The sequence below is a fragment of the Lycium ferocissimum genome, chromosome 7 (assembly GCF_029784015.1).
Source record: "Lycium ferocissimum isolate CSIRO_LF1 chromosome 7, AGI_CSIRO_Lferr_CH_V1, whole genome shotgun sequence".
Classification (NCBI taxonomy): Eukaryota; Viridiplantae; Streptophyta; class Magnoliopsida; order Solanales; family Solanaceae; genus Lycium; species Lycium ferocissimum.
The window spans coordinates 32,501,246-32,524,473 of NC_081348.1; the positions used below are offsets into that span (position 1 = coordinate 32,501,246).

General features: G+C 33.4%; 3 protein-coding genes across 6 annotated transcripts; 2 read left to right on the forward strand and 1 right to left on the reverse strand.

Moving 5' to 3' along the window:
• The first annotated feature begins 4,166 nt into the window (after window positions 1-4,166).
• On the forward strand, window positions 4,167-8,508 carry LOC132064447 (MLO-like protein 13). Of its 2 annotated transcripts, XM_059457428.1 has the most exons (14): window positions 4,171-4,518; window positions 4,756-4,813; window positions 4,907-5,109; window positions 5,541-5,657; window positions 6,015-6,072; window positions 6,161-6,237; window positions 6,594-6,668; window positions 6,783-6,871; window positions 6,961-7,010; window positions 7,141-7,181; window positions 7,553-7,762; window positions 7,846-7,913; window positions 8,018-8,078; window positions 8,214-8,508. In XM_059457428.1, exons 1-14 carry the CDS (start codon window positions 4,399-4,401, stop codon window positions 8,436-8,438), a joined length of 1,452 nt encoding a protein of 483 aa, XP_059313411.1. In that variant the 5' UTR covers window positions 4,171-4,398; the 3' UTR covers window positions 8,439-8,508. The 2 variants fall into 2 exon arrangements, with proteins under 2 accessions (XP_059313412.1, XP_059313411.1); XM_059457429.1 differs by lacking the exons at window positions 8,018-8,078; window positions 8,214-8,508 and having other exon boundaries at window positions 4,167-4,518; window positions 7,846-7,917.
• Window positions 8,509-10,621: 2,113 nt separating this feature from the next.
• LOC132064448 (MLO-like protein 13) lies at window positions 10,622-16,503 on the forward strand. Its single transcript, XM_059457430.1, has 14 exons — window positions 10,622-10,775; window positions 10,996-11,053; window positions 11,157-11,365; window positions 11,770-11,886; window positions 12,182-12,239; window positions 12,347-12,423; window positions 13,342-13,416; window positions 13,532-13,620; window positions 13,723-13,772; window positions 14,286-14,326; window positions 15,591-15,782; window positions 15,868-15,935; window positions 16,031-16,091; window positions 16,208-16,503. The coding sequence occupies exons 1-14, from the start codon at window positions 10,656-10,658 to the stop codon at window positions 16,421-16,423; spliced, it is 1,431 nt and encodes a 476-aa protein (XP_059313413.1). The 5' UTR covers window positions 10,622-10,655; the 3' UTR covers window positions 16,424-16,503.
• On the reverse strand, window positions 16,458-21,400 carry LOC132064449 (uncharacterized). Of its 3 annotated transcripts, none has more exons than XM_059457431.1 (5): window positions 21,237-21,400; window positions 18,333-18,595; window positions 17,390-17,626; window positions 17,084-17,301; window positions 16,458-16,996 (listed from the first exon to the last, which is right to left on the reverse strand). In XM_059457431.1, exons 2-5 carry the CDS (start codon window positions 18,576-18,578, stop codon window positions 16,732-16,734), a joined length of 966 nt encoding a protein of 321 aa, XP_059313414.1. In that variant the 5' UTR covers window positions 18,579-18,595; window positions 21,237-21,400; the 3' UTR covers window positions 16,458-16,731. The 3 variants fall into 3 exon arrangements, with proteins under 3 accessions (XP_059313414.1, XP_059313416.1, XP_059313415.1); XM_059457433.1 differs by lacking the exon at window positions 21,237-21,400 and adding an exon at window positions 20,789-20,908; XM_059457432.1 differs by lacking the exon at window positions 21,237-21,400 and adding an exon at window positions 19,039-19,163.
• Window positions 21,401-23,228: the final 1,828 nt, after the last annotated feature.

A 23,228-nucleotide genomic window follows, 5' to 3' on the forward strand; every position in this document is an offset into this window, starting at 1 on the left:
CAGTTATTTGGTTCGGTTGGTAGAAGATATCCAACAGATTTATAGTTGTTGCAATAAGTTCTACACTTATTGTAACAAGTAGACAATCTGTTGCAATAACTACAAATCTGTTGGACATAGCTTCAGTTATTTGGTTCTGTTTGTAGAAGATATCAATGATTTGTAGTTGTTGCAACAATTTCTACACATATTGCAACAAGTAGACAATTTATTTATGAATCAGCAAATGTTGAGGAAAGATATAATCAAATTGAGCAGCCAAACTGATAATCAATCCTTAGAAAGAGATGAAGAACAGAGCAAAGAAGCAGTAGATACAAACGAAGAAAGTGAATAAGAACTAGAAGATGAAGAAATTGATGATGGAAATGAAGGAGATGGAGCAGATCAAGGAAATCTGCTACACCTTAGAAGGCGATTCTTTGAACAAATTATTACTTAAGTTGTGGTATTTGGAGCCAAGGTTGTCATTGAACAATTTTTTTTTTTTTTTTTTTTTTGGTCCTTTATGTTATTTGTGAATGATGTTTATGAACTTATTTATTTTGATTAGTTGTGGTATTTGCAACTAAGGTGGTACATTGAACAATTTTTGTTTATGAACTTATTTATTTTGCTTACTAATTATTGCAACAGATGCATGCAGTTGTTGAAGAAGTTGCAACAAGTTACTAATTTGTTTCAATAAGTTACTAATCTTTTTAAACAAGTTGCTTAGTTGTTGCAATAAATTATTCACCTTGTTGGAAAAAAAATCAAACAATGGCTTAAATTATTGCAAAAACTAAAAATATGTCGCAACATATGAGTTAATTGTTGCAACAGATCATACACTTGTTGAAGAAGTTGCAACAAGTTATTAATCTGTTTCAACAGATGGATCAGATGTTTAAGCAAGTTGCTTAGTTGTTGCAACATATTTGAATTATTGCAACAACTTACTTATATGTTGCAGCAGATATCTCATATGTTGCAACAACTTACTCATATGTTGCAGCAGGTATCTCATATGTTGCAACAACTTACTCATATGTTGCAGCAGATATCTCATATGTTGCAACAACTTACTCATATGTTGCAACAACTCCTCCATTGTTGCAACATATTCACGATATTGATCACATTGAATTCCTTTGTTTATACTGAATAACATTGAATTCATTTGTTTATCACTAAATATGGTTGAATTAAGTACTTCACATCAAAACACTCTAATGATCACTCGATTTAGGAAGAATACACTTAGAATTACCAATCTAATCTATGAAATTACTATCTAATCCATTAAGGATATTATATATATATATATATATATATATATATATATATATATATATATATATATATATATATTCATCACTAAATACCATTTATTTCCTTTGCTTAACATTAAATATGGGTGAATCAAGTAGTTCGCATTAAATTACTCCAATGATCACTCGATTTAGTGCATACTGACTTAGTAGATCATCTTTCACGACTCAAAATATATCAAATTGATTAAGTATTATACATTGATCACTAAATATCATTGATTTCCTTTATTTATCCCTAAATATGTGTGAATTAAGTAGTTCACATCAATTCACTCTAATGATAGCTCGATTTAGCGCATATACTGACTTAGTATATCATATTTCCTGACTCAAAATACATCAAATTGATTAAGTATATACATTGATCACTAAATATCATTGATTTCCTTTGTTTATCATTAACTATGGGTGAATCAAGTAGTTAAGTGCATCTTGACTTAGTAGATCATTTTCTTGACTCAAAATACCATCAAATTGATTAAGTATTATATATTAATCACTAAATATCATTGATTTCATTTGTTTATCACTAAATATGGGGATATCAATTCACTCTAATGATCATTGGATTTAGTGCATACTGACTTAGTAGATTATCTTTCCTGACTCAAAATACCATCAAATTGATTAAGTATTATAAATTGATCACTACATATCGTTGATTTCCTTTGTTTATTACTAAATATCATTGGTTTCCCTTTGTTGATCACTAAATATGGGTGAATCAAGTAGTATTTGTTGCAACTACTGTAATATCTGTTGCAGCAAGTGTAGTATCTATTGTAACAAGCTTGTAGTATATCACATTGCGGCAAGTGACATAGTTGTTGAACAAGTCCTTACTCTTGTTGGATAAACACAACAAGTTACCCGAGTTCTACAACAAGTCACTCACTTGTTGGAAAAACTAAAATATAACTTAGTTGCTGCAACAAGGCACTGTCGGTTGTTGCAACAGTTGCTTACTTGTTGAAAATCTTTTAGCGGTGGATAAAACCCAACAAGATACTAGTTCTTTGCAACAAGTCCTTGTTACTTGTTGGATAAAACACAACAAGTTACAGAGCTGTTGCAACAGATTCATTAGTTGTTGGAAATTGTTCAGCAATTTATTAACAAGAATACACACATTTGTGATTGAACACGATCAACATATCATATAAACTAAGTTCACAAACACCAAGAACATAAATTATCATTCTAAAAAAGAACAACATTAAAATGTCATAAAGTTCCAACAAATAACTATTATTACAACACAGTACAATTAACAACTATGGAGCATTTCGGTTTGGACATGTTGTTTTTTGTGCCAAGCTGTTTTGCATAAGGAGCATTTGTTTTTAAGTTCGCAATGATTCCCGATTCCACGCATCCTCTTTGTCCGCCTTCTTCTGGGTTTGCTAGGATCAACATATGAAGGAGGTATCTCTCTCTCGCTAATTCAAAATTTCTTTTCAAGATTTTTTTTTTTTAGGTGGGGTGGGGTGCAAAAAACAAAAAACAAAAAATTTTCAAATTTTTTTTTAAAACAATTTTTTTTTTGGGGTGGGTGGGTGGAGTAAGAAACCAAAGAAAAAAAAAATTTCTTTTCAATTTTTTTTTGCTTTGGGGGGGGGGGGGAGGGAGGAGTGGGGTGGGGGTGGCGCAAAAAACCAAAAACAAAAACTTTTCAAAACTTTTAAAAAAAATTAAAATTAACTTTTTTTTTGGAGGTAGGGGTGTGGGCGGGGGGGGGGGGGGGGATGGTGCCAAAAACCAAAAATAAAAACCTTTTAAAGATAATTTTTTTTTGGGAGGGTGGGGCTGGGTGGTGCAAAAAAAAAAAAAAATTTAAAAATCTTTTTTAAAAAAATATTTTTTTGGTGGGGGTAGGGGTGGGGGGCTAGGGAGGGGGCGTGGTGGGGGCTAGGGGGTGGGGGTGGTGCAAAAAAAAAACTTTTAAAAATATTTTTTTTGGTGGGGGTAGGGGTGGGGGCCATGGGAGGGGGGCGTGGTGGGGGGCTGGGGGTGGGGGTTGTGCAAAAAACAAAAAAAAAAAAAAAAAAAAAAAAAAACTTTTAAAAATCTTTTTTTAAAAAATATTTTTTGGTGAGGGGGTGGGGGGCAAGGGAGGGGGCGTGGTCGAGGGGGGGGGTGGGAGTGGTGCAAAAAAATAAAAAAAAAAAGCTTTTAAAAATCTTTTTTTAAAAAACATTTTTTTTTGGTGGGGGGTGGGGGTGGGGGTGGGGGTGGGGGCAAGGGAGGGGGCATGGTCGGGGGGCCGGGGCGGGGGTGGGGGTGGTGCAAAAAAAAAAAAAAAAAAAATTCAAAATCTTTTTCAAAAAAACATTTTTTTTTTTGTGGGGGGTGAGGGGCGGCGGGGGCGGGGCGGGGGGATGGGGGCAAGGAGGAGGGTGGGGGCGAGGGATAAAATGTTAAAAATAAAACTTGAGAGCAAAGTGTTAAAAATAAAGTTGAGGGTCAAAGTGTCAAAAACAAAACTGTTGGGCAAGCTTAAAACCCCTTAATCACTAATCAAAAATCATCACCTCTGCTCAATAATTAAAATTTGAATCACTTCCACTCAATTTTAAAACTTAAAGGTCACTTAAATTTAAATGCCCCAACAGACTGAGTACTCCTCAGATTCAAATTCTCTAACTATCAAATTTACAACAAGAAAAAAACTTCTTGTTTCTCAAAAACCAAAAAAAGTCTGGTGTCCAATAAAATGTACCCATCAAAAAGCAAAAAAAAAAGAAAAAAAAAAAAAAGAAAAGAAAAAGAAAGCGTAAAAAAATCTGGCAGAAAGATATGAGAACAGAGACAAACATAAGAAAAGAAAAAGAAAGCCTACAAAAATCTGGTAGAAAGATATGAGAACAGAGAAAAACATTTGTTCTTTGCTTGCTCATCACCTTTATTTGTTCTCGATGGATGATGTACATACGTACTATAATTTCCTTCGCTGACACTTATGCTTTGCCTTAGCTTCAAACATGTCCACGGTACAATTTCTCCCTACTTTCCCTTTATAATATTAATACTTTGCAAATGTCTTTAATTCATCAAGGCATGCTCTAAAATAACTTCCAAGAAAATGGCGGAAGAGTCTCGAGACACTCTGGAGTATACACCAACATGGGTGGTTGCCGTTGTCTGCTTCATCATCGTTCTCATTTCCCTTGTTGCTGAACGCGGCCTTCATCATCTTGGAAAGGTTCCTTCCTTGTCTCCCCTCGTTTGTCTTCCGTGTGATATAACAATAATAATAAAGTCATTTTTCCGTTACAAAATGTAAAGAATGTGATTTGTTACTCTATTTTTAATAATTGAGTGATCATATATGTAAGCAATCAACTTATCTTTTTCGCGGTGCGGTGACAGAGACCTTGGATCAATTGAGTACTAAATTTTCTATATTATTGTGTTAATTATGATATCATGTTGCATACAGTTGTTCCGGGATAAGAAGCAAGATGCCCTATTCGAGGCCCTGCAGAAATTAAAAGAAGGTTTGACACACAATCTATTTTCGTTACAATATCTTTTAAGAAATTGAAAATTCATATGTATATTTTAATTGGTTTTTGGTATTGAATTTGCAGAATTGATGCTTTTGGGATTTATTTCCTTACTATTGACGGTGTTCCAAAAGTCAATAAGCAAAATATGCATTCCTGAAAATATTTCAATAATAATGCTTCCATGCAAGCTGAAAGAATCTGCTACTTCTAATCATCTCACTATAACGACTGGGAGACACCTTTTATCTGGAGCTAGCGGTGCAGACCATTGTAGCCGTCATGAGGTAGCATATGTTTTCTCTTAATTATGTTTTCTTTATCCAAGAAATAATGTAAGTTTCAATTATAACCTTAACAATAACAACAACAACAACAACAACATACCCACTGAAATCTCACAAAGTGGGGTTTGAGAAATTATAATGTTAAATGAAAAATAATTAATTTGAGTCTTCTGAAGACTCAATAGCGGAGTCAGGATTTTTATTAAAGGGGAATCAAAACATAAAAAATAAATAAATGAAGACGCCAAGGAAACACCTATAATATATACACAAAAGTGATTTTAACCTATTATATATATATCGTATAATGTTTCGACAAAAAGGATGCGGATGAACCCCTCCGATACCCTAGCTCCGCCTTTGAAGTATACCGGTAGAGTGATTATCCATATTATATTGTTAAATTTAATCTTATTGATCTTTTTGTGTAGGGAAAAGCTCCACTCTTATCCTTAGAGGCATTGCATCAACTGCACATTTTCATATTTGTCATGGCACTCACACATGTGATCTTCTGTGCCACCACCATGGTTCTTGGAGGGGCTAAGGTATCATTTTAATTATTAATTTTTAAAAGAAAATTAGAACCCTTATTAATTTTCTTGGTCATTTTTTTGAAAAAAGAGATTAGCATTTTGAGAAAACATCTATCATTGACAGTCAAAAAAGGGTAAAGAATGCCGCTTGACAAGCAAAAGCTTAGGTTATAATTAAAGTCCCATTAATCAAATTATATATGTTCATGAATCATGACCTTATAACTTTAGTTGTTGACTTTTATTTATTTATTCAACACACTTACTTATAAGTTGTAGCAATTATTTTTACTTCTCACTAACATTAGTATGCAACCATGTAATATAATATTCAGCACTTAATTAACGCCTTCTTGTTTGCTAAAATAGATACAACAGTGGCGACATTGGGAACAGTCGATTCAAAGGGAATCAAGACCACATCATGGTAGAATTATGTTACTTATTGTTCGTTATTTGTTTATGTCTATACTTCTTTTAAAGGATTATAACCATATGATATCCTCTACGTATAGTGCATATTGTCCATCTTCAATCGTTCGTGGATAGAGCTGGTAGATATTGGAGGAAGTACGCTCTCATTAGTTGGACGGTAAGTTGATGGATTGCTAGCGCACGTTTGGTGTGACAAAAGATATTTAATTTATTAAAGATTTTCTATTTTTTTTTTCTATAGAGATTGATAACAATTTTATCAAATCAGATAGTATTTTGATGAAATATTTCAATGTTAAAAATTGATATGAATGTCTAGGTATTGATTAGGTAATTGATATTAAGTTAAGAGTTGAGATGGTTATGAAGAAAAATGAGTACTTCTCCCGAAAGTCGAAGTCATTTCTCCTTTTTTAATGAAAAATGTTTCCGCCAATCAAATACTAAAAAATAACTCATTTTCAGAGAGAATATGGAAAAGGGAAGAGGTAACATTTTCCATGTCTATAATAGGTGGCGTTTTTCAAACAATTTTATGGTTCAGTAACCAAGTCAGACTACGTTGTCTTGCGGAGTGGATTTATCAGGGTAAGTTGTACTAATGCTTTCCGTTATCTTTTATTTTATCATTACTTTGTGCCAATTCTATGCTCTTTTACAGTCTAACTATAGTCCATTCTTTTTATTTTATGTATGATACAGAAACATTGGCCAACCAATCCTAAGTTTAATTTTCACAAATATATGTTGCGGAGACTGGAGCATGATTACAAAAAGATTGTCGGAATCAGGTAAATGAACATACATATAATAACAACTCGATAATCTTAGATTCAATTATATATAGTCAAGCTAAATTTTGGAAAATGATCTTGAACAGTTGGTACTTGTGGCTTTTCGTCGTTCTCTTTCTGCTAATCAACATTGCAGGTACTTTTCTATCCTAGCATATGAAATCTTACTCCTGAGTTTGCTTATCTTTTCACTATTTCTATCGTATTATATATGTTTCACTTTGAGCAACGAAATACTCCTATTAATGTATGGCTCAAATATGCAGGATGGAACTCTTACTTTTGGTTGTCATTTTTGCCTCTAGTTGTAAGTGACCAATCTTTTCTTTCCTACCCCCTTTTAATAACAAGAGTTAAATAAATAAATAAAAAGGAAAAGCCATTTGCGAACTTGAATCAAATTTAAATTTCAAACTTAGACTTACAATGAAATATGCCACTGAATAACAACTCCATTGATATCTGACTTTGTTTTCAAACGTGAAAACCCGAGAGAAGAAAAAGGAGATTACTCTTTTTATATTTAAAAAAGGTAAAGGAGTGTGACAACATATATTTTAATATAACAACAATTATGCCTCAATTTCGAGCAAGTTGGAGTTGGCTATAATGAATTATCATTGTTTATATCGTTTCATTTAACGATACATATTTTGACATGAGTAAAAATTTATGCAGCTATTACTACTAGTGGGAACAAAATTGGAACACATAATAACAGAATTGGCTCAAGAGGTTGATGAGAGGTCGTCAGTAGTAGATGATACCACACCAATTAGACCTTCTGATGATTTGTTTTGGTTTCACAGTCCAGCTCTTGTCCTTTACCTCATTCACTTCATTTTGTTCCAAAACTCCTTTGAGATTGCTTTCTTCGTCTGGATTTGGGTAAGTAAACTTCATTTCTAACTTAACTTCACTCACTTTTCTTCTTTTCTAAATTGAATCTATGTCAATTGACAATTCTCCAGTGTACTTATGGATTCAAATCATGCATCATGGAAGAAGTGGGTCTCATTATTCCGAAAGTTGTTATTGGGTAAACTCCTCAAATCCCATAGTGGTTTTGTACATCATTCCTGAAGAAACAGTAATAATTAGTTTCTGGCTGAAAGTAACCATGTATGTTTTGTGGTGTGACAGGGTGATTGTTCAAGTTCTTTGTAGTTACAGTACTTTGCCCTTATATGCTCTTGTCACACAGGTAAATAGTTCTTGTGGACCCTTGTCTTCAAAGATTTCTATCCCCTTAAAGAGAAAATAAAATAAAAATTCTAATTCACAATGACGATTCTTGAATAAGAATAGTGTATGATGTACATATTTGACTTGGACACAGATGGGAAGCAGATTTAAGAAAGGAATGTTGGATCAGCAAATGGAAGAGCGTCTCAGCGAGTGGGCATCACGTGATAGAGCCGGTTCATCAACCCAAAATAGAATGGTCACGGGAACACTAGAAAGCATCTATGTTTCTACGAGACCACCTGCATTCAATGAAATTGAAAACATTCCATCTTCTGTCGAGCTTTCTTATCCAAACAAGCCTCAAAATACTCCTTAATTGTACTGTTATTGGTTTTTCTGAGTGAAAAGAATAAGGATGAACAATACATTATTTTTTCAAGAGTAAACATGGTTTTCAGATTTCATGCTATTGTTCCCCAATCAAATGTTGTCTTCACTTTCCAGGATCTATTAGTCAGACATCAGCTCTAGTTACACAACACTCTTTTTTTCAATAAGCATTTTTTGATTTTCATGTTACAAATATGACTATATGAAGAGGGATATCTAAAACATTGCCCCCTCTAGCTCGAATTATTTACACTAGTTCCTCGACGAAGTCCATGGTTTACACTCCTCTTACTACAAAGTTGAGCAAAAACTAGGAGGCTTGAAGTTTTGCATTGGAAGAGCCTCCATTTCTAACCTCCCACGGTTAGAGGTAGAGCCTTAACTGCTGTTTTCTTCTTCACTTTCAAGTTGACTCAGTGTCCTCTTGGCATATACAATGAAACCCACTATAGCGACGACTGCTATAATGAATGAAATAACATTATAGACAATCTCGACTGTACTTAGGTGATGGTTCCCATATTGCACATCCGCAAATGTCCTCATTAGGTGACCGCTTCAGACAAATAGCAGGAAGACAGAGTAAGCAAGACAGCAAATAAACATGGAAAAGAAGAGAGGGGCGCAGTCTGGAGTATTTATGTGTAGATGTAAATGAAGGATTCGGGGATCATTCCTGCAATAGAACCACAAAGATAAGTACAATAAAGGAAATTACAATTACCAGCCCACAAGACCAATGCTAATAAACTTGACAAGATGTGAAGGCATCTCACATGAATTCTATCTCTGAAAAGCAAACCAACGAAATAAGGAATGATCATCCCAACTGTTGTTCCAACCATTACTATAACAAATCCAAGACCGTGTCCAAATATCATTCCAGCAAGCCACATTATATGGTCCAGAAGGAATTAGGAATACTGGAAACAGTGCTAAAGAAGTTACAAGTACGAGAGCAAGTCCTGGATGACCAAATGCAGTGGCTTCCCAATGTAAGATTGGAAGTAGAATCTGTAAGCTATAAAAATATAATGATTAACAAGGAAACCTAATTTATGAATCTTCTATCACTAAGAAACAGAAGAAGAAAACAAAACAAATATTGCAAGAGTAATGCACTTGTAGGCTACAGAGTCTCGTGCCTGAGAATCTTGAGCTGAATCAAACTATTTATCACCATCATTTGAAAATTTATCATGCAATATAATTCACAAACATGACTAGTGTGAGCCAACGTGCAAAAGAATTATGGACTCTTATAGGGTTAGTTAGCCCACTGGCCACAATGTGCATTGCCTGTGGCCTTAGTCGAATGCAATAATTTGTTGGCCTTATTCAAATGCAATAATTTGTTCAATACCGTGAGCTAATTCACACTGACTCAGATCCATGGAGTGAATATACATTTAAACTGCGCTACTAACCCAAGCCACTAGAATTTAGAATCTCAACTTTCTTATAAAAAAAGAAAAAAAAAAAAAAAGAAAAAAAAAAAAAGAAAAAAACTTTCTGAAAAAGCAATTAGAATCTTAACACAACATCCAATAGGAAACTAAAACAATACTATCACCAGCTTAGACCCTCCTTACCCAAATGCATTTACAAGTTGGCAGTAGGATAATGATAGTACTCATTTGAAATATCCACGGTCCACCAGTCCTTATGAACATAACTTCTAGTACTGCATAGCAGTTCCTGTCGAAGGATACCAAGTTCTATAACTTTAGACATCATAAGTCTTAATCATTTAATCTCTTAGATGCTATGCTCAATTAGTTGAACACTTTCACATAAAATGAGATTAAAAAAGTAGCACCTTAGGCTTTTGTTTTAAGCAAAACAAAGGTGTCATTTCGACAATCGTTTGAAAGTACTTTTTTTTAGAGAATTATTTTTTTTTGAAAGATTTGGTGCAAAGCAAAAACATATTGTTAGTAGTTTCTAGTAGAAGTTCTTTGTGAGTACTCCAACTTGAAAAAAAAAAAAAATGTTCTTTGCTTGGTGATCACCTTTATTTGTTCTCCATGGACCATTTACAATTTTACATATGTACTTTAATTTCCTTCCCAGACACTTATGCTTTCAAACATGTCCCCAGTACAATTTTCCATACTTCTCCTTTATAATACTGCTTCACGTATGAATGAATTGCAAAATGTCCTTAATTCATCAAGGCATGCATTAAATAAATTCCAAAAAAATGGCGGAAGAAGCGTCTCGATCTATAGAGTATACACCAGCATGGGTGGTCTCCGTTGTCTGCTTCATCATCGTTCTCATTTCTTTTGTCGCCGAACGTGGCCTTCATCATCTTGGAAAGGTTCCTTCCTTAGCTAGTCTTTGGTGTGATATAGCAATAGTAAAGTAATTTTTCCGTTACAAAATAAAGAAATGAGATGGTTACACTATTTTTAATAGTTAAATGACCATATATAAGTAGTCAACTTATCTTTTTTCACTGTGGGTAACAGAGACCTTGGATCATTGAGTACTAAATTCTCTGTCTTATTGTGTTAATTATGATATCATGTTGCATACAGTTCTTCCGGGATAAGAAACAAGATGCCCTATACGAGGCCGTGCAGAAATTAAAAGAAGGTGTGACATACTCTGCATTTTCGTTACAATTTTTCTGTAAGAAATTGAAAATTCACATAAAGACAATTCTCATTTTTAATTATTTTTGGTATTGAATTTCCAGAATTGATGCTTTTGGGATTTCTTTCCTTACTATTGGCGGTGTTCGTAGGGCCTATTCCAATAAGCCAAATTTGTATTCCTGAAAATCTTGCACTAATAATGCTTCCATGCAAGCTGAATGAATCTGCTACTTCTAATCATTTCACTATAAGGACTGGGAGACACCTTTTATCTGGAGGTAACGGTGCAGACCATTGTAGCCATCATAAGGTAGCATATGTTTTCTTTTAATTAATTATTTTCTTTTTCGAAGGAAGAATCTTGTTTTAGAAAAGATACAATAGTTTCTAATTCTCTCGGACTACGAACTCAGGGGTCAATTATGAATTTTAAATGATAAATTAATTGTTGGGCTTTTGGTGTAAACGGAGTTTGATTCCATGATTTTTGGGTTGGGTTATAAATGGAAAATAAATGGATGTAAAAAAACATTTCTACACTGGCTAAAAGAATTAGGAGGAAGATAAACCCTCATGCTATCGTCAGTTTAAGTATATGTTCATATATAAATTTTATGTTTTTCTGGTTTAGAGCACAGTGGATAACATCTTTTCAAGTGTATATATGAGTGATCCACATTGTTTTAAATGATCTTATTGATCTTTTTTGTGCAGGGAAAAGCTCCACTATTATCGTCGGACGCATTGCATCAACTGCACATTTTCATATTTGTAATGGCAGTCACACACGTGAACTTCTGTGCCACCACCATGTTTCTTGGAGCGGCTAAGGTATGATTTCAATTTTTTTTGAAAGAAAATTAAGACCCTTTTAAATTTTCTTCTCCAATTTTGTGAAAGAAACATTTTGAGAAAAAATATATTATTGACAGTCGAAAAAGGGTAAAGAATTAATGTAGCATGACAAGCAAAAGCTTGGGTTATAAAGTCTCATTAATCAACTTATATATGTTCATGAATCATGACCTTATAACGTTAGTGCTAGCTGACTTTTTTACTTCTCACAAACAATAACATTAATATAATATTCCCCACTTAATTAACGCCTTCTTCTTTGCTTAAATAGATACAAGAGTGGCGCCATTGGGAGCACTCAATTCAAAGGGAATCAACGCCACATCAGGGTAGAATTATGTTACTTATTGTTCGTTATTTGTTTAGATATACTTTTTAAATGGATTATAACCATGATATCTAAACGGATTATAACCATGATATCCTCTGTGTATAGTGCATGTTCACCATCTTCGATCATTCCTGGATAGAGCTGGTAGACGTTGGAGGAAGCACGCTCTCATTAGTTGGACGGTACGTTGATCGATTTCTAGCATATTTGGTATGACGAAAAATATTTATTAAAGATTTTCTGTTTTTCCCCCACTAAAGATTGATAACATTGTTAGCAAATTGGATAATGTTTTGATGAAATATTTCAATGTTAAGATTTGATATTAATGTCTAGGTATTGATCATTGGATCATTTATCATAAGGACCCATTTCGCCACGAGAATTATTTACTTTTTTTTGGAATAACTTTTCACTTTATTTTAGTAGGTGTTTAGCCGTAGATTTCAATGATTTTTCGCTTTATTTGGAATTTATAGCGTTGAAGATGGAGTTGTGTTTGGTTATATTTTTTGCAAAGGAAGAATAAACATTTTGTTTGGAATTTAGGAAGATGGAGTTAGAAAACAGGTTTAGAGCACTTTTCCAAATTTGGAATCCAACTCCAAGTTGGATTGAGAAATTTTATAACCAAACACTAATTTAAGGACCCTTTTGGCCATGAAAATTATTTAATTTTTTCGGAATAACATCTCTCTTTATTTTAAAATCAGTATTTGGTTATAAAATTTCTTAATCAAAGAGTTGGATTTCAAATTTGAAAAAGTACTTCAAACCTATTTTCCAATTTCGTCTTAATAAATTTCAAAAAAGTATAACCAAACACAACTCATTTTTAACTTCTAAATAAAGTGAAAAATATATGGAATCTTTGTCAAACACCTAATAAGCTAATTAGAGTTGAGATAGTTATGAAGAAAAATGAGTATTTCTACCCAAAGTCGAAGTCATATTTCCTCCTTTAATGAAAAATATTTTTGAGAATCAAATACTAAAAACTAACTTATTTCCCAAAAAATATTTTTCATCGTACCAAGTATATATTCAGCAGAGAATAACATGGAGAAGGCAAGAGTAAACATTTTTCTTGCGTATAATAGGTAGCATTTTTCAAACAATTTTATGGTTCAGTAACCAAGTCAGACTATACTGCCCTGCGGATTGGATTTGTGAGGGTAAGCTGTAATATTCCATCATCTTTTATCTTATCATTATTTTGTGTCGATTCTATGCTTTTGCAATAAAATTACGGTCCTTTAACTATAGTGCATTCTTTTATGTATGACATAGAAACATTGTCGAGACAATCCTACGTTTGATTTTCACAAGTATATGTTGGGGACACTAGAGCATGATTTCAAAAAGATTGTCGGAATCAGGTAAATGAGCATACATATACTAATAGTAGATAGGATAATAACTTGAAATTTAGATTTAATGATATGTGATCAAGCTAAATTTTGGAAAACGATCTTGAACAGTTGGCACTTGTGGCTTTTTGTCGTTCTCTTTTTGTTGATCAACATTGCGGGTATTTTTCCATCCTAGCATATACTTTTATATTTATATTTGTTTGTTTTGCTAAACTTTCAAAATCTACTTATTCTGAAAAATACTTTTTGTTAGAGGTGCTTTTAAAAGATGTGCTTTAGAGAGTAACAGTTTGTGTTTGGCTATTAATCAATTTGAAAAACGCTCTTACCAATATCGTATCAGAATTTGTCTTTGGCCAAGATTCCAAAAGTTCTTCGAGAGAAAAGCTAATTTGTTCACCTTTTGTTGGTACTCAAAAATACTTATTTTATTCTTAAAAAACTTGGTCAAACACCTCAACTCTCTAAAATAATATATTTTTTTTAAAGAAAAATATGACACTTTTGGCTTCGCAAAATCTTGACCAAACAAGTTATTAGTCCTAATTTTGCTGCTGCTGCTTTCTCTCTCTCTTTTTTTTTTTTTTTCCTCCCCCCTTCCTATTTATGAAGATATATATTTCAGTTTGAGCAACGAAATACTCCTGTTAATATATGCTTCAAATATACAGGATGGAACTCTTTCTTTTGGCTATCATTTTTGCCTCTATTTGTAAGTGACCAATCTTTTCTTTCCCAACCCCTTTTAATGCCAATAGTTAAAAAAAAAAAAAAAAAAAAAAAAAAAACCCTTTTGAGTAAAACCTGAATCAGATTCAATTTCAAACTTAGACTTCAATGAAATATGCCACCGAATTAACTTTGTTTTCAAATCTGAAAAGCTGAGTGCTAACTAAGGTTTTCTTTCAAGTTATTCATTTAACCATAAGACATTTATGATAAACAAGATATTGAGAAACTCCAAAGAATTCCTATCCTAATTTCCGAATTATTAGAAATTTAAATGGATTTATCTTGCTCCATTTAACTGTAACAAAGCCTAACATGTCCTTATTTTGTTGATAGATTATCTTTTAAAAGAAGAAAAGCAGGAGAAAAAAACAAGGTCTAAGGAGTGTAACAACATACAGTCAAACCTCTCTATAATTGTCATTCGTTATAACACCATTTCACTATAACGGCCTGATTTTCTTTGAAGCTTATTTTTCATGTTATATTTTCCTTCTCTATAACAATATTCTACCTATAATTGTAGTGACATTCATTAAATTTTTTGTAAGAAATATATTATCTATAAAAATAAAATATTAAAATATTCATGATAATTATAATTATTGTCATGCAATTAATCAACTTCAAATACAAATATCTAAAAATCCTCAATTATACTATTAAGCTCTTAGACATCCTTCAAGGAAAAGCTATTGAATTCCCTTTTGCTGAAAGTTTGGACAAAAATCTTTGTCAGTTCAAGCGTTATATCATCATTAAGAGACTGTAATTTATAAAACAACCTACAATTGTAGAATTCTTACGTCAAACTTATAATATTTAGATTTTCAATTAATTTTGAATGTATATGTTCCTTAGATTTTAATTCTTTATCATTATGGTACAAATAGTTATGGATTTCTTAGTAATTTATTTGTCTTTTCAATTTTCAGTTAATGTAATATGAAAATCAATTGAGCTTTTAAAATTAACAAGTATTTTGGTTTTGTTTATAACATAAAGTACAGAAAAATAATTTTTGCATACTTTTGTTTATAACAGCTAAATGAGATCTAAACATCAAATGTCAGTATGCATACATAACACCACCTCATTAGCTGCCAATAAGAGAGATTTGACTTTATGTTCCTAGAAAAATAATTATGCCTCAATTTCAAACATGTTGGGACCGACTATATAAATTATAACGTTCATATCACTTCATTTAACAACATATATTTTGACATGCATAAAAATTTATGCAGCTACTACTACTAGTGGGAACAAAATTGGAACACATAATAACAGAATTGGCTCAAAAGATTGATGGGGGGTCGTCAGTAGTTAGACCTTCTGATGAGTTGTTTTGGTTTCACAATCCAACTCTTGTACTTCACCTCATTCACTTCATTTTGTTCCAAAACTCCTTTGAGATTGCTTTCTTCTTCTGGATTTTGGTAAGTAAACTTCTTTATTTCAAGTCATTTTTCTTCTTTTTGAGAGCTAACTAAAATGAAACTATGTTAATTGACAATTCTCCAGTGTACTTATGGACTCAAATCATGCATCATGGAAGATTTGGGTTTCATTATCTCAAAACTTGTTATTGGGTAAACTCAAATCCCAGAGATTTTGTTGTTCCTCATGAAACAGTAGTAATTAGTTTATGGCTGAAAGTAACCATGTAAATTTTGTGGTGTGACAGGGTAATTGTTCAAGTTCTTTGCAGTTACAGTACTTTGCCCTTGTATGCTCTTGTCACACAGGTAAATACTTCTAATACACCATGTCTCCAAAGAAAACATAAATAAAAAAATTCTAATTCACAATGATGATTCTTGAATAAGATAGTGTTTAATGTACATATTTGACTTGGACACAGATGGGAAACACATTTAAGGAAGAAATATTTGATAAGCAAACAGAAAGGGATCCGAGGGAGTTGGCATCAGGTGGTAGAGCTGGTTCATCAACCCAAAATAGGATGGTCATGGAAACACTAGAAAGCATCTGTGTTTCTAAGAGACTCAATGAAATTGAAGACATTTCATCAACTGTTGAGCTTTCTTATCCAAACAAGCCTCACACTACTCCTTAATTGTACAGTTATTGTTTTTTCAGAGTGAAAAGAATAAGGATGAACAGCACATTATTTTTCAAGAGTAAACATTGTTTTCAGATGTTCATGATCAACAATCAAATGTTGTTTTCATTTTCCAAGATTAATTAGTCAGGCATCAGCTTTAGTTACACAACACTCTTTTTTTTTTTTTTTTTTTTCTTTTCCCGATAAGCATCTTTCGATTTTCTAGTTACAAATATGAAGGGATATATAAAACATTCCCATCTCTAGCTCGAATTATTTACAGTAGTCTCAACGAAGTCCAAGGTTTAACATTCCTCTTACTACAAAGTTGAGCAAAAACTAGGCGGCTTGAAGTTTTGCATTGGAAGAGCCTCCATTTCTAACCTCCCACGGTTAGAGGTAGAGCCTTCACCGTTGTTTTCTTCTTCACGTTCAAGTTGACTCAGTGTCCGCTTAGCGTAGACTGTGAAACCCGCTATTGCAACGACTGCTATAATGAACGATATAACATTATAGACAATCTCAACTGTAGTCAGGTGATGGTTCCCATATTGAACATCTGCAAATGTCCTCATTAGGCGACCACTGCAGACAAATTGAAGGAAGAAAAAAGTAAGCAAATCAGCAAATAAACATGGAAAAGAAAGGAGGGGTGCAGTCTGGAGTATTTACGTGTAGATGTAAATGAAGGATTCGGGAATCATTCCTGCAATAGATCCACAAAAATAAGGCCAGAACCTCATCTTTGTCACTACCACCGCATAATTGAAGATTGTGTAGGGAAATGGCGAAATCCTAAATACTGCAACCATACGAAATTGATGGAACCAACTCCCTTCTCCCACCAATCTAATCATGGCTGCCTTCTGAGGCCATCTCTTCAACCATTGCTGCAGATAGTACAATACAAGAAATTACAATTACCAGTCCGCAAGACCAATGAACTAATAAACTAGATTAGATGTGAAGGTAGCTCACATGAATTCTATCTCGGAAAAGCAAGCCAACGAAATATGGAAGGATCATCCCAACTGTTGTTCCAGCCATTATAATAACAAATCCAAGACCATATCCAAAGATCATTCCAGCGAGCCACATTGATGGTCCAGAAGGAATTAGGAATACTGGAAATAGTGCCAAAGAAGCTACAAGTACAAGAGCAAGCACTGGACGGCCAAATGCAGTGGCTTCCCAATGTAGGATTGGAATTAAAATCTGTAAAATTTAAGAATGCAATGATTAACAAGGAAACCTAATTTATGAATCTTCTATCACTAAGAAACAGAAGAAGAAAACCATAACAAACATTGCAAGAGTAATGCACTGGCAAGCTACAGGCAGTCCGGTCTCTGAGAATCTTGAGCTGAATCACACTATTATCCACTATGATAAATAACGGGGAACTGTTATCTTTCTCCACCTTCATTTTCATTATCAATATTTTTGGTGCAACACACAAAACTAATCAAATTAATGTGCAGAGACCCTATTCAAAGGACTACATAGTGCATATTCATTATGCAGTGTAACATTTGTTGACAGACGTGATCCAATCTCCAAGAATTTTGCGCCACTAGTCAATTTTTAATCAACATTGGAGGATAGACACATGCCAACAAGTCAAGCAAAACCCATCTCGATTTGTTTGGCATTGTTTGACCGGACACAAAATTTAAGAAAGAAAGGGAGACCTTTGCACATAAGCTAAAAATGCATGAAATACCAAAACTACCCTTGTACCAAATGATTTGTTTTGTACTCAGTGAACAAGTAGTCATGTCAATGTCAAGTGGAATGTTAAAGTAACTAGTTTCTAAAGATGGAAATGTGTCAATTTTTTGGACGGACAAAAAAATGAAAGAGCACCGACCAAATTAGGACATAGGGTGTATATAGACAAAAGCGTGAACACTATAAGTACCTTCTTAAAAAGAAAGGGTGCTCCCCATTTTATGGAAACTAGTACTATTATCACAGTGAAAATACACCACAAAATGGCCTTGATCCACCATACAATAGACCCTCTTCTGGACTGTGATTGTAAGGTTTCAACTTCATCTGTTCTTTCAGTTCTAATAACAAGCCTCACATACTCGCTGTCGTCCTTTACTTGACTCACGTGATTAATATTGGCTTTGTCTGAATCATCAGTTGACTCTGGCATCATTGTTCGACACCAGAAACCTGTCAGATGAAAAGACAGGTGCACAACTTAAAATATCTACTCATAGAAGCTGAGGATATTCTCAAAAAGATATTCTCATACTTATTCACAATTCTGAGGGCCATATTGCATCATCATAAAAAGTAAAAAGGATGAAGAGGAAATAAAGTTCCATTACGTATCAAGATAATCATACGAAATGGCGACCATTAACTAAATCGTAATATGAGCATATTTTTTTACTGAACTTGATTCAGATTAGTCCAATTATACCAAACCAGGTCTCGTTTTTCAATAAGCCCCAATAAAATGAGCCGTCAGCAAACAGCTGAAAATATAAACATTGCCATTCCACCGAAAATAATGCGTCCATAAAAATTAACAAAAGAAACATAAACGTCTCTCTACACAAAAACCAAAGGGACTGGTATTTTGCTCCATAAAATCCATTAATGGAACTTACCCAGAAAAATGAATCCCTTGGAATTCACACTAGCACCACGATAAGGGGCATGTCCTAACAGCCTCGAACCCCTTTTGGATAAGCTTCCCTCCTGTTCCCCTTACAAGATCAAGAATAAATAAGAAAGAATAAGTAAGAAGCACCATGGCCCAGAGGTTTGAAGTAGTTGAGGCGCAAAATTTTGGTCTGACATTTCCCTTTCAAGCACCTTCTAGGCTTCTAGTTATGTGTTACACATACATGCTAACATTTACTCGACCAAGAACCAAGAGCATACCGTTTCACTATTGGTCTTGCATAAGGTCAGCAAGGAAACAGGTGCGTGGGAAGACCAAGTAATTTATACAACTGATTCATCATGATATAATGACATTCAACTTCTGAGCCCTCCATCCCCACTATCCCACCATAATACGTGCCAATTGAATGGAAAGGAGGAAAATGCTCAGACTGAACTTAGCTTATATAAAGTACTAATATCATATAAATTCAATGTCTCACTACACGAGTACCTGTACTTAGCCGACCAATTAAGGTACCATCAAACAATCACTATAATTCAGACTTCTGAACAAATTAAAGATGGTGGATTTAAATGACTTGTTGAGTTATAAAATTCCTTTCGCGGAGTCTCTGCCCTGAAAAAGAATCAATCTACACAAAGCTAAAAAGTTCTGGACTCCACACTCTGTATTCCTATCAGTTTTGTCAAAGGCGCGCTTAAGCCCTGAAGCGAAGCTCAAAACACGTTGAGCGCTTCGCCTCGCTTTATGTGCCCTTCAGTGTCATCATCAAGGCTCTAAGACATACTTTTCCTTGCCAATGAGCCTCTCTTGAAGAGATGACCCTAGATAATCGTTATTTCACTTTATCGTTATGTTTTTACAATTTGTTTGTCCATATATTTGTTATTCACGCTTATTATAATTAGTCTTGGGCTAAACATGTATATATTTTTATTTTTGCACCATTGCGCCTTTTTTCATTAAAGCCCACGCTTTATTTGCATTTTGCGCTTAAAGCCCTAGCTGACCTTAGAGCTTTTTTGCGCTTTTCGCTTTTGATAATACTGATTCCTATAACCTATAAAGGTACCAAAGAAGCATGATAAAGGTGATAACAAAATTTGCTAGTAGGAAGGATATACACAAAAGCCTATTTAAAACTTTGACAGATGATACGATACAGGATGGCTCAAGTGCTCAATTTTATCCAAGGCCTTGGAGACAATGAATGGAGGGCCTTCAAGCTATGGAAGATAGCATGGAAGAAGAGTACAAGAGCCCAAGAACCCAAGGCCCAATGCTTGCCTCTTAAAAGAAGCCAAACGTGTGATCTATGGCTACAAAAAAGTACCCCTTCCCTCCGCCAATACGATATATAAAACTTTTTTTTTTAAAAAAAAAGAGAAGGAATTTCTTACTCCCTCCGTTTCAAATTGTTTGTCTTACTTTCCTTTTTAGTCCGTTTAGAAAAGAATGTCTCTTTTCCACATGGCATGTTTAAGACCACAAGTTTAAAGGGAATTTTGGTACATTATACATATCTTTAATTTAAGACCACAAAATTAAAAAGTTTTTATTTACTTTCTTTAACACTGTTCCAAATCAAAACCAGACAAACAATTTGAAACGGAGGGAGTATTTGATACCATTATTAGTATTTGCATCTGTTTCCAAAACAGAACACCATTTGTCCTATTTGAGCAAGTCCTGTAATCATCACATTGAAAACTACAAAGAAAAGATACCTCAAATGGCTAACCCTTAAACCACTTGGGGTTTAAACTAAGTCCAACACTTGAAATTGACTAATGCTGAATTTCCCATATGATGGGGGAACAATACATAGTTCCTAAGCTCCTCTGTACTCACCAAACTAAACAAACCATGACAAGAAATTCCAAAATAAAACAAGATTTTTTTTTATTTTTTTTTTGATAAACCTACAAATTACAATAATGAAAGTATATGCAACCCCACTCTCTCTAAAAATTCTATGTTTACCAAAGAAATCATGCTTTAAGCACAGTTGTACAGTTTTCATAACTTTAATTTCACAAGGAAAAGAAGACATGCAAATAAGCAGAAACCAAAAGACAAAATAAGTACCAACCAAACTGATACATAGTCTAAAGATTATGAAAGTGAAGCCATAATAACAAAGAAAAAGAGTAAAAAGGTTTTCAAGAAAATTACCCGTGACCGGAAAAGATTAAGTTTTCCGGTGAGTAGCCACTATCTTGGGAGTATTCTAACGTTGTACTCTATTTTTCCTTTTTTTCGTGAATAAAATGGTTACCGTGAAGGAGTCCACCAACTACTTTTTGTGTTCTCTTTTTCGTTTTTCAAGAATGTTTAAATCTTGAAATTCTTTTAAGGAAAAAAAAAAGGTTGACCAGTATTTCCTTGCTAATGAAAGTATTACTTTTATTTTTAACAAGTTCTAATTTTAGGAAAATAAATTGTTAAATGACAGCTTGGTCTTTCCTAAATTCAATTGGAGAATGTTGCGTGAAAGTAATGTTCGATTGTATCACGTTTTAAAATTGAAGTACGTTTTGTGTTTTAGATATTTTGACAATAATTGAATGGAAAAATTATGAGAACAACTATAAAAACATGACAATAATTGAACGGAAAAATATGAGAACTACTATAAATAGAAAGAAAGAAATATAGCAAGAAATGAGATTTTAAAAAAAGAATACAAGATATATACTTTAGAGACAACTGATAACATAGAAGCGTGATTTAATTTAAATACATCAAGTTCAAAGAAATAACTATGTTTTTTATTACATCAAGAAGGGGGAGGGAGAAACGGAAAAGGGTTCTGGGTTTATACCTCTATAATAGTTCTTTATACGTACTTATGTGTTTTCTTGAAAAAGTAATTACAATATTATTATTTTTAATGACTCCTGATGATAGTGATAGAAGATCCATATTCAACTATGTCTCAATTTTAAATTAATGAAAATCAGATAAAAAGCTTTCCAATTCAAAGGATTCATAGTAGTCATGTTACACACACTGCCAAAGGGGTACGAAGTATTACAAAATTAATAATGTTTGGGAGCTGATTTTGGAAGGGAAATGAGATGCTACACGAAAGTGAAAAGAAGTTTCTTTTGGTTGCTTAGTGGCAAAGGAAGTGGTAACCATTTTATTTTTTGGGGACAGTGCTTTATAAGGGCATAAAAATGGGCATATTCAAACAAGAACTCAATTTTGCCTCATTTTTAGTGGCCTACAATTTTTTGCATCACATTTAATTATTTTTTTTCCTCCGTTTTGCACCCTTTTTCTTCAGTGTTATTTTTCTGATTTCTTTAGTTTTAGGCAGTTGTATTTCATTTACATAAATAAACTCTGGCTACATGGTTGTTCCTTATTGACTTGGCTAATTGCTAAGGTATCAGATGGACCAAGTTTGGCAATGTTAATAAAGTTTAGATAAAAAATGGATCGAGAAGCGAATTATAACTGAATTCACCCAATTTAAAACACTTTATATTTCTTTTGTTTAGATTCCTAACTATAAAATTCAATCGCTAAACCAATTTATGGTATAATAAAACAAAATTATTTACCCTACACTCGAACCATTTATTTGATTTATTTTCTCATTTTGTCAACTATTTTTGGTTGGTTTGGGGTAAATCCAGTTCAGCCCTTAATTGGAACACATCTCTCATCCAACCACCAGTATTTTTTAGATTTGTGGGGGAGAAAATTGGCACCTATTGTAATTACGATGCCAAATTATGCAGTAGTAATAAGATTTTCCATTGGTCAAATAATATAATCATATTAGTAAAACGTGACCAATCAGAATTAGTAAAAATATTCCTGTTAGTCTTAAATTTTGACTGTTAAGATTTGGAATCCACAGGAGCTTAGAGGTTAGATATTTTATCTCAAAGTTATTTGGTCCCAATTTGGCAGTATACTGCGTCGACTTCTATAATTCTTCATGTTTGTCTTTATAGGGATCGTTAGGCCCTACCTAAAGGTCCTAACCCTTAATGATTAAAACTAATTACTCTGTGGGGTCGTCTACTTTCAATAGATATTAAATGGGGTAAAAAGTTGTGAAGATATTATATGATGTAAAAAGTTGTGAAAGGAATTAGAGCTTCCGTTTAACACAGTGTCTTCATTTGACTTTGCCAAAAAAAAATCACA